The sequence below is a fragment of the Neovison vison genome, chromosome 1 (genome assembly GCF_020171115.1).
Source record: "Neovison vison isolate M4711 chromosome 1, ASM_NN_V1, whole genome shotgun sequence".
Taxonomy (NCBI): Eukaryota; Metazoa; Chordata; class Mammalia; order Carnivora; family Mustelidae; genus Neogale; species Neogale vison.
Genome location: NC_058091.1, coordinates 70,779,356 through 70,790,729, shown reverse-complemented (window position 1 = coordinate 70,790,729; position 11,374 = coordinate 70,779,356). Strand labels below are relative to the sequence as shown.

General features: G+C 37.6%; 1 protein-coding gene across 3 annotated transcripts in view; it reads right to left on the bottom strand.

The window, feature by feature from the left end:
• SAMD3 (sterile alpha motif domain containing 3) overlaps nucleotides 1–11,374 on the bottom strand; it is a 52,988-nt gene continuing 41,614 nt past the window's right edge. For all 3 annotated transcript variants that reach the window (XM_044249040.1, XM_044249047.1, XM_044249057.1), the window contains exons 7-10: nucleotides 6,506–6,706; nucleotides 1,529–1,700; nucleotides 711–793; nucleotides 1–485 (exon numbers count right to left, since the gene is read on the bottom strand). In XM_044249040.1, coding sequence (XP_044104975.1) covers nucleotides 201–485; nucleotides 711–793; nucleotides 1,529–1,700; nucleotides 6,506–6,706 — 741 coding nt within the window. In that variant the 3' untranslated portion in view covers nucleotides 1–200. The remainder of the gene's footprint in view (nucleotides 486–710; nucleotides 794–1,528; nucleotides 1,701–6,505; nucleotides 6,707–11,374) is intronic.

The following is an 11,374-nucleotide window of genomic DNA, read 5'->3' as shown; positions in this document are numbered from 1 at the left end:
CATAGTATTTTATTACAGAATTTCACAAAGAATTTTCAGTATCTAAGCATAAAGATAGAAGGTACTGAAATCCATTTGCATCTTTGAGACAAGACAATTTTCTAATACCTACTTCTACTATAACGCTAAGTCAAAACAATTTTTTTAATAAAATTTTAGATGTCTCAGAGATTAATTCTGATGCGATATTTGGCATGCCATTAAGTGACTGGGTGTTGAAATCCTACTTCCTTTTCCTTTTCTTTCATAGAAGGAAAACACGGACTGGGCATATCAAAAATCAGTGTCTCTAGGAAGTTGAGGGTTTGGGACAGTCTTCTTGGACACTCAACTCCAAATACATGGAAGGCAGCAATGAGGGCAGCCAAGGCTGTAATACAGTCATCTACCTTTGTGAGCTTCTCTTTTTCTAAATACAAAGAAAATTCGCAGACATCGACATTGAAAGGGTTCTTGACTTCTAACACGGGTGTGGAAACTTGCACCTGAAATAATAGATAATAGACTCAACACTCTGTGATGTGGATAATAGCTAAATAATAAAACGTGCCTCAATTTAACCATGATATTACAGTAAATGAACTTGTCGTAGTGCAGCATATTTGTAAATATGATGAAACCGTACTTCAAAAGAGACCACCACCCTGTTTTCAAATAAATTATATGAAATGTGGAACGTCAAACCCAGTGATCACTGACATACTGCATACCTTCTCATTCACAATGACAAAAAGGCTGGGATCATCCCCAAAAACATCTGGTAGAAGCAAACATGTGGCTGTCATCTTCAGATCTGCCAAAACAAATATGCTTAAAGTCCAAGTGAAAATAAGGTTTTGCCAACTATAAGCAAAAGCCAGTTTTTAAACATGGATTTTTGTTTGTTTGTTCGTTTAGTCATTTCCTTCTACAGAGAATAAACCAACTTTATTGCATCAGTGTTTCACAACTATTTAACCAACACTGCCATCTAATAAAAACCGGATCTCCTGTTCTGCCCTCCAAGTCATGGCCAGAAGATAAGAGCCCTGTACTCTCTGTCCATCAGCCAGGAAGATTTTAGCATGTTTTACCTCATGATGTGTATTATGACACTAACAGCTTTCTAGTTCCCCTAAATATAATTTTACAGGATCAAGTGTACTTACTCTTTTTTTTTTTTAAGATTTCACTTATTTTATCTATTTATTTGACAGAGAGAGATCACAAGTAGGCAGAGAGGCAGGCAGAGAGAGAGAGAGAGAGAGAGAGAGAGAGGGAAGCAGGCTCCCTGCTGAGCAGAGAGCCCGACGCGGGACTCGATCCCAGGACCCTGAGATCATGACCTGAGCTGAAGGCAGCGGCTTAACCCACTGAGCCACCCAGGTGCCCCTCAAGTGTACTTTCAATTCTGTACCTCAACTTGCCCTATTTGAGAATTTTTTTCATCCTGCATGTTGTTTCACTGAATTACTTATTTCTAAAACAGAGCTTTTCTAATTATCCCAAATTATCCAGGTAACTGAGCCCGAGACCCAAGTTTACTAACGTTTCAACATTTCTTCATCTGTGTGCTGTTTCATTTTTTCTTGCAATGCAATATTGATTGGATTGTCCATCACTGAAAAAGAAGTCAGTATATTTTCTGAATAGGATTCCAAAATGTGCTTTATTTTCTTATAAATATCTGTTCTCGTAAGAAGTTGGAATTCTCTGAACATCTAGGAAAAAGAAGAAAAAGGTCACAAGAAAAGCTAATGTATAGAATGTAAGGAGTAAATAACTCTTTAGGCTTATATTAAGCTTTGAATGCTAGTTCAAAATATATACAAGGTATCTGAGTAGCTTTAGTGGAGGAGTAAAGATTTAAAGACAGAGGAGGGGAAAAATATCTGAAATGAATAGGATAAATAAGATAAATAATGGACATAGCAAACTTCTATACCCATAGAATTAAAACTTTGCACAGGCTCATCTAAATGAGGGTTCAACGATATATGCGTATTTTGGCTATTCGGCTTCCAGCTAAGATTGTAGGACCTTGTATTTCTTTAGGTGGTGTGCAACAAGAGCAAAATAAGAAAACTGTTAGATCTTAGGAAGCAAAATTTTAAAAATACCTAACCATAGTGTTCGAAAGAGGAGAGCTTTAGAGACAAAAGTAAGTGATGAGAAACAGGTGTAGGCAATCTGATTACAAAGTAAAAGCAAAACCAGTTTACATGTATGGGAACCCCTTTACTCAAAACCACCTTTTCCTGCCACTGCCCAATTTCTCCTCGTCCAAGAATTCCACCACCACTGGAGCCTCCCCACTGTTTTTTTAATTAAACTTTTTAAATGTTAAATTCAATTAATTACATATAATGTATTATTCGTTTCAATGGTACAGGTCTGTGATTCATCAGTCTTACACCCAGTGTTCATTACGTCACATGCCCTCCTAATGTCCATCACCAGTTACCCCATCCCCCCACTCCCCTTCCTTCCAGAAACCCTCAGTTTGTTTCCTACGATTAAGAGTCTCTTATGGTTTGTCTCCCTCTCTGTTTTCATCTTGTTTTATTTTTCCTTTCTTCGCCGGTGATCCTGTTTTGTTTCTTAAATTCCACATATCAGTGAGATCATGTGATAATTGTCTTTCACTGACTGACTTATTTCCCTAAGCATTATCCCCTCTAGTTCCATCCATGTCATTGCAAATGGCAAGATTTCATTTTTAATGGCTGTATAATATTCTTGTGTGTGTGTGTGTGTGTGTGTGTGTGTGTGTACCACATCTTCTTTATCTGTTCATCTGTCGGACATCTGGGCTCTTTCCATTGTTTGGCTTTTGTGGACATTGCTACTATAAACACTGGGGAGCACGTGCCCCTTCAGATCACTACATTTGTATCTTTGGGGTAAATACCCAGTAGTGCAATTGCTGGGTCATAGAATAACTCTATTTTCAACTTTTTGAGGAAACTCCTGTTGTCCAGAGTGGCTGCACCAGCATGCATTCCCACCAACAGTGTAAGAGGGTTCCCCTTTCTCCACATCCTTGCCAAAATCTGTCATTTCCTGATTTGTTAATTTAAGCCATTCTGACTAGTGAGGTGGTCTTTCACTGTGGTTTTTATTTTTATTTCCCTGATGCTGAGCAATATGGAGCACTTATTCATGTGTCTATTGGCCATTTGTACATCTTTGGAGAAATGTCTGTTCGTGTCTTCTGCCCATTTCTTAATTGGATTATTTATTCCTTGGGTCTTGAGTTTGGTAAGTTCTTAATAGATTTTGGATACTAGCCCTTTATCTGATATGTCATTTGCAAAGATCTTCTCTCATTCTGTCAGTTGTTTTTTGGTTTTGTCAACTTTCCTTTGTTGTGCAAAACCTTTTTATCTTGATGAAGTCCCAATAGTTCATTTTTGCCTTTGTTTCCCTTGCCTTTCTCCCCACTTTTTTTTAAAGATTTTTATTTATTTATTTGACACTGAGCCACCCAGGTGCCCCACCCCACTTTTTTTTTTTTTTAAGGGTGGCTTTATAAGACAATTCATCATCACTCACACTGGTAGGAATCAAAGTACTCATCTCTTTCCCTAAAACTCTGTAAAGAAGAGTTACATACTACCCATGGGGTCTCATCATTTCTTGAACATTTTGGTAGATCATCAGTTGCCCAAAGACTAGGTCCAAAAGTAGTTATCAGAAAACTGGAATGCACATTCTCATAAAGGCATGGTGGCTCTCTTATTAGGCAACCTTCAGTGGACCACTAATCGAGGATAGTGGGGAACATGGTAAGTCCAGTGAATTCCATGTATCATCACTGTGGGGCATCTCAACAGAGAAATGGGATATATACATATATATGTAAAAAATCAAATTGAAATTCAATTCGAAAATAACATTTACTGAAATGAAAACATCACCAAATAGGGAAATGCATGTGGGAAACAGAAAAGTTTCATGAACTTGAAGATAGAGCAATAGAAATTATTCTGAATAACAAGAAAAAAAAAAGTGGATTAAGATTAGTAACCTGGGAGACAAAACATGGAGTGTGGAGAAAGGAACTTTTCTGTGGCTGATCATTCATGACCAGGAGTTTGGCTGTATGAGGATTGAGGAAGGTGACACAAATAAGTAAAAACATTGAGGATAATGGGTACCAATGGGTACTGTTAAAGTGAGTCAGAATGTATGGAAAAGGAGTCAATTAGAATAAGCCCTCTGGTTTGGGTTGGACTTGAAGGTATAAATGCAACCTCATGGCTATATGGATATATGAACAGATACAGATTTTGTGTGTATGTGTGTGTGTGTGTGTGCGCACACACATGTACACCTATGCAAAGGTATATATCCTGGCTTTGTTCTGTGAGAAATTATAGAGCAATAACACCTCTGTAGCTATGAGTATACTTAGGGCTAAAATCTTTGTTCCTAAATATCATTCTGATTTTCTGTTCAAAGAATGTGTTTTGAGGGGAGGAGGGTGATGAATGCAGGTGGTGATGAAGGATCCATGTAAACTCTCCAGTCCAATGTCCCATGCTGGCTGCTTCTCTTCCGCCACACCTGTGCGCACAAGCTCCCTAGGCTCACAGGGCTTCACAATGGCAGCAACAAGTGGTGGGAGTAGTTTGGAGCAGGGGCAGCTGTCCTGCTCTAGGGATTGTTTGTTAGCTGGGCGTTTGTAAGTTAGGTTGAGCTTGCTTTTGTTTTAGGAAGCACAACAAGGGTCTTATAAATATTGTGAATCCCAGCTGGCTGGCTAAGGCCTAGACAGGCACTTCCTGAAGAAAGCGGAAACGTTCAACCCTTTTGTTTAAAACAACAGATAGACAACTTTATTCATTCAGTAACACAGTCATTACAAAAACCATATCCCAATCCATATTTTGGATATAACGAGTGAAATGCCTGAGGGAATGGGAAAAAAAGAGACCTAAGACAAAACACGAGACACCCAGTCTTAGGTCTAAAACCTGCTCTATCCCTGACTCAGATTCATTCTCTTCTACCATTCATTGAAAGGCTGCTGAACCATAGCTTATCTCTTTGAATCACTAAACCTGTGCAGGCCACACGCCCATGAAGACCTCCTAAGGCTGCAGCGTCGGTGTCCAGACAGTCTCACCAACTGCTGTAGGCTGAATGCTTATGTCCCCCCAGAATTCATATGTTAAACCTAATGCCCTATGTGATGGAATGAAGACATGGGGCCTTTGAGAGGGGACGGGTTATGAGGGTGGAACTTTCATAAATGGGATTCCTGCCTTTGTAAAAGAGTCCCCAGATAGCTACGCTGCCCCTTCAGCCGGTGAAATGAGAGCTAGAGAGTGCCGTTCATGAACCAGAAAGCAGACTGTCAGACACCAAACCCGCCAGTGTCTTGATCTTGGACTACCCCAACCCCAGAGCTATTGAGAAATAAATTTCTGTTGTTTATAAACCACCCAGTCCATGATATTTTTGTTACAGCAGTCCAGACAAAGACACCCACCATTCACTAACTCATTCAGCATTCAAAAAAAAAAAAAAAATCAATATTTCATTTGTATTGCACACACAATATTCTGCAAGGCACTTGGAGAACTACTAACATGTTTAAAATATGCTCCTTACACTTACGGAGTTTATGGGCTGTCAGTTTGACAAGGTTTGGCTTTAAAACAATATATTGTTAAGTGTGTCAATCTGGTGTACTCTTGAAATAGCCAAAGCCTCCTGGCTATTACTCTTGCTAGCAACCCAAAGATGAAGAGAAAACAACCAATAACTAAGGTAGTGTTGCTGAGAGACAAACAGATAAAATAATCTGTGTGAAGCACCGAAAATACGCCCCCTATGTAGTAAGCACTCAGATGTTTGCTATAGGCATGATTATGAAAATAAAATATGCAGGCAAGTTCTTTTTCATTTTGTGGAGGAAAAATAACATGGATAACTTTTATTTTCCAAACAGTTGATTGCGCCCACAGAATTCTTCCATGAAATGTGTTCCCAGGTAAAAACTTCAATGAATCTTTCATTATGTACTCAGCTAACATTACACTAAGATTGTGATAGGACCATTTAAAGGCCCCTGTAAGTAAACTAAATGGAAGGGTATTTGATTTATTTGTTAAATTTCATATATTCCACTTTATAAAGTTATTTGGGATCATAAAGGAAATGGATTTTGAGTAATGCTGCAGACTAACAGTTCCTTAGTAAACTATCTTGATTGTCTAAATGTATGCAAAGGGAAAATGTTTCACACTGTCAAAACACCCCTAAGTAGTGGTCCATCCAGCCTCCCCAGTATGTTCAATGACAGGGAAATCTTTAAATCTGAAGGCAGGCAGTGTATGTTATTAGAATATGGCTCCAGAAATTCTTACCAAATGGTCCCAGTTACAGCCTGTGGAGTCTCACACACCCTACTGAGATTCACACCCACCATTTGCTACATAGTGCTGTTATACTCCAAAAGAAAAGAAAATCCATTTGGACATTAAAATTAGAGAATATCATAAGCAAATAAAGATACCTGATAAGGGCACTTCAGGAAAGGAAACATTTTAAGAACGTCCTTCAGAGGTGTTCTGCTGCCAATCAACTTTCTTCTTATTTCCAAAGTCTGACTCATCCTCTTATCAATTTCTTTCCAGTTCTTTTCTGTTTTCATATATTCCTGCTGGAACCAGTTAATATGTTCATCTGTCTCGGAATCTAAGCAAACAGTTTCTTCCTGCAAAATATTTTCGAAATATCAATATGTTTCATCTTTCAAGTGGCAGCTTAACACTTCGTGAGAACTTGAATCATAGTCTGTTATTGCACTTGTAATGGACTCCTAAGGTGAGGGTTACCACGTGTGATTACACTTGGCCTTGACTGTGGGTAACAAATGGAAAGTCTTTAGCAAATCAGATAGTTCATTACCTACTATCATTCCTTACAGTCTGTTCTCTTGACAGATGTAAGAGTTACTTCATATTCTACACACCCTTTTAGTAGAAACCTAGATTATCTACAAGGTTCACACTTAACAGGAATGTTTTTTATTTCTGCTCATTTAAATATTAAAAGAGATAAAGAGGTTTTAAATTAAGGTTTTGTTATTGCTACTGTTTGTATTTTTCCTTTTTAAATGCCTTTTTATAACTGCACTACTAAGCCATAAAATCCAAATTCAAAATAATAACAGTGGGTATTTTATAACACTGAATCATCAAACCATCAATTATATTTACTATAAATTTGAGTACATTGGGTGGGGTGGATGACTAGGAAATGCCTAGCATATTATAAATCCAAAATGATCAGTTTTAGTAGCCAAAAAAGCAAGTGTTTCTGGAAAACTTTGTTGAGGAGCAATCAGAAAACAAAAAGAAAAAAAAGTCATCCAAACTGTCAAAGAAGAATTCAAAACTTTCACTATTTGCAGATGACATGATACACTATGCAGAAAATCTGAAAGGCTCCACCAAAATATTGCTAAAACTAATATATGAATTCAACAAAGCTGTAGGATATAAAATCAACATACAGTAATCCGTTGCATTTCTATATACCGATAATGAAGCAGCAGAAAAAGAAATCAGGGAATCAATACCATTCACAACTGCACCAAGAACAATAAGATACCTAGGAATAAACCTAATCAAAGAGGTAAAAGTTCTGTGCTCTGAAACCTTAGAACATGTATAAAGGAAATTGGAGAGGACACAAAAAAATGGAAAAACAGTCCATGCTCATAGGTTGGAAGAACTAACATTGTTAAAATGTTTGTACTACCCAAGGGTGCCTGGGTGGCTTAGTTGGTTGAGCAACTGCCTTCGGCTCAGGTCATGATCCCGGACTTCCAGGATTGAGTCCTGCATCGGGCTCCCACGTCCTTGGGGAGTCTGCTTCTCCCTCTGATCTTCTCCTCTCTCATGCTCTCTCTCACTCATTCTCTCTCAAATAAATACATAAAATATTAAAAATAAATAAATAAATGAAATGTTTGTACTACCCAAAGTGATCTATACATTTAATGCAATCCTTATCAAAATACTACCAGCATTTTTCACAGAATTAGAACAAATAATCCTAAAATTTGTAAGACCCTGAATAGCTTACGCAATCCTGAAAAAGAAAAGCAGAGCTGGAGGCATCATGATTCTGGACTTCAAGCTATATTACAAAGCTGTAGTCATCAAGACAGTATAGTACTGGCAAAAAAACAGACAAATAGATAAATGGTACATAATAGAAACCCAGAAATGGACCCACAAGTACATGGTCTACTAATCTTTGACAAAGTGGGAAAGAATATCCAATGGGAAAAACAACAACAACAACAAAACCAGTCCTTCAACAAATGGGTGTTGGGAAAACTGGACAGCAAGATGCAGAAGAATGAAACTGGACCACCTTCTTACACCATACACAAAAACAATTCAAAATGGGTGAAAGACCTAAACATGATACAGGAAACTATCAAAATCCAAGAGGACAACATAGGTAGCTTATGACCTTCCATAGCAACTTTGACCTCTGTCATACCAACTTCTTACTAGACATGTCCCTGGAATCAAGAGAAAAAACACGCAAAAATGAACTATTGGTATTTCATCAAAATAAAATTTCTGCACCATGAAGGAAACAATAAAACGAAAAGGCAGCTTATGCAGTGGGAGAAGATATTTGCAAATGACATATCATTTAAGGACTAGTATCCAAAATCTATAAAGAACTTACCAAACTCAACTCCCCAAAAACAAATAACCCAGTTAAGAAATGGGAAGAAGACATGAATAGAAACTTTTCCAAAGAAGACATCCAAATGGCTAACAGACACATAAAAAGATGTTCAACCTCACTCATCATCAAGGAAATGCAAATCAAACCGGGATGAAATGCTACCTCACACCTGTCAGAATGGCCAAAATTAACACCACTAGAAAATCAGGTGTTGGTGAGAATTTGGAGAAAAGGGGAACCCTCTTAACTGTTGGTGGGAATGCAAACTGATGCAGCCACTCTGGAAAACAGTATGGAGGTGCCCCAAAAAGTTAAAAATAGAGCTGCCCTACAATGTAGCAATTGTACCACCAGGTATTTATCTAAAGGATACAAAAATACAGATTCGAAGAGATATATGCACAACGATGTTTACAGCAGCATTATCAACAATAGCCAAACTATGGAAATAGTCAATTTGTCAAATATCCATTGACAAATGAATGGTTAAAGATGATGTGGTGGTGGTGGTGGTGTGCTGTGTGTGTCTGTGTCTGTGTCTGTGTCTGTGTGTCTGTGTATATATAAATATAAATGGGAATATATATGTGAATATTATTCAGTTTAAAAAAAACCTTTTTGAAAATCTTACCATCTGCAAAGACACGAGTGGAGCTAGAGTGTGTCATGTTAAGTGAAATAAGTCATCCATAGAAAGACAAATACTATATGATTTCACTCATGTTAAATTTAAGAAACAGATGAACATATGGGAGGGGGAAAATAAGAGAGAGAGGCAAACCATAAAAGAGACTCTTAAAGGTGGAGACAAACTGAGGGTTGATGGAAGGAGGTGGGCGGAGGATGGGCTGGATGGGCGATGGTATGAAGGAGGGCACTTAGGAGGAGCACTGGCTGTTGTATGTAAGTGAGGAATCAATGAATTCTACTCCTGAAACTAATATTGCACTGTATGTTAACTAACTAGAATTTAAGTAAAATATTTAAGGGGCACCTGGGTGGCTCAGTCAGTTGGGTATCTCGCTTCAGCTCAGGTCATGATCCTGGAGTCCTGTGATTGAGTCCCATGTCAGGCTTCCTGCTCAGTGGGGAGTCTGCTTCTCCCTCTGCCTCTCACCCTACCTGTGCTCTCCCTCTTTCTCAAATAAGTAAATAAAATCTTAAAAAAATTAAAAAGTAAATAAAATATTTTAAAACAATAAATAAACAACAAACTGTCTCCTGCCACAAGAAAGAAAGAAAGAGAAAAAGAAAGAAGAAGGAAAGAAAGAAAAATTTGTTCAGGGGATACTCAGCAGAACTGCACTTGAGTTAACAAGTTGGTAAACTGTTTAGCTGACCAGAATGTGAGCAGATGTCATTTATAAAAAATGGAAAAAAAAAATAGGCCTAAAATGTTCCTACATAAGGGCTTTTCAAGAACATAAGAGAGCTTCAGGTAGATCCACTTTCTATGAACGTAGGATGACTAGCAAGACGGACCAAATGATCAAATCTCTAGAAAAGGATAACTTACCAACAGACTAATAAAACCCTATAATCTTACATAAATATAAATAGAAAATAGTTTTGCCACAAGGAATATGCCAAGTCCTGGAAGTTTTATAGACAAATTCTACTAAACTTTCAAAACAGAGTGTTCCAAATTTATGCAAATTGTATAAGGAAGTCGGGGTCAGGAAGGTGGGAGGCAAAAGGAATTCTATGAAGGATTCCAACCTATTCTAAGACTCCCCAAACCTGAAAGAACACTTTAAGAGGAAAACTACAAGTCATTCTCATTCATGAACAAAATTATAAATATTGAGAAAAAGAACAACTAACTTAAGCTTATCCCAGAAACGCAACAATGGTCTGACATTACTAAAGGAACTATAGTAAATAAAGGGAAATATGATTGATTTACCCATTACATTTCACATACCTTTCATACTGAAATCTGAATTTTTTTAAAAGATTTTTTATTTTAGAGAGCATGAGCAGAGGAAATAGGCAGAGAGGGAAAAACAGAGGAAACAGACTCCCCGCTGAACTTGGGAGCCCAATGCAGGACTTGATCCCACAACCCCAATTTCATGACCTAAGCCAAAATCAAGAGTTGGATGCTCAATGGACTGAGCCACGCAGGCACCCCTGAAATCTGAATTTTAAGGTCACTGTGATAGAAACAAAAATAAATAGGTTTTGAGAATTTTGACATATGAACAGTTCTGTAATTAGCCTGGATTATCTAAATATGCATAAATACCATATACTGCATTAACCAAAGTGTTTTTTAAATGACCACATTTGAAATAATGCAGGAAAAAATATGTATAAAATTCAACTTGAAAAAATATGTATAAAATTCAACATCCCTTTAAAATTAAAGGAAAAAATGTTCATCAAATTAAAAAGAGGAATTTTTGAAACTTATAAAGTTATCTACCAGAAACTTAGAACTAACATTTTTTTTTTAAAAGATTTTATTTATTTATTTGACAGAGAGAAATCACAAGTAGATGGAGAGGCAGGCAGAGAGAGAGAGGGAAGCAGGCTCCCTGCCAAACAGAGAGCCCGATGCGGGACTCGATCCCAGGACCCCGAGATCATGACCTGAGCCGAAGGCAGCGGCTTAAGCCACTGAGCCACCCAGGAACTAACATTTTTAATGTTGAAATTTTAAAAG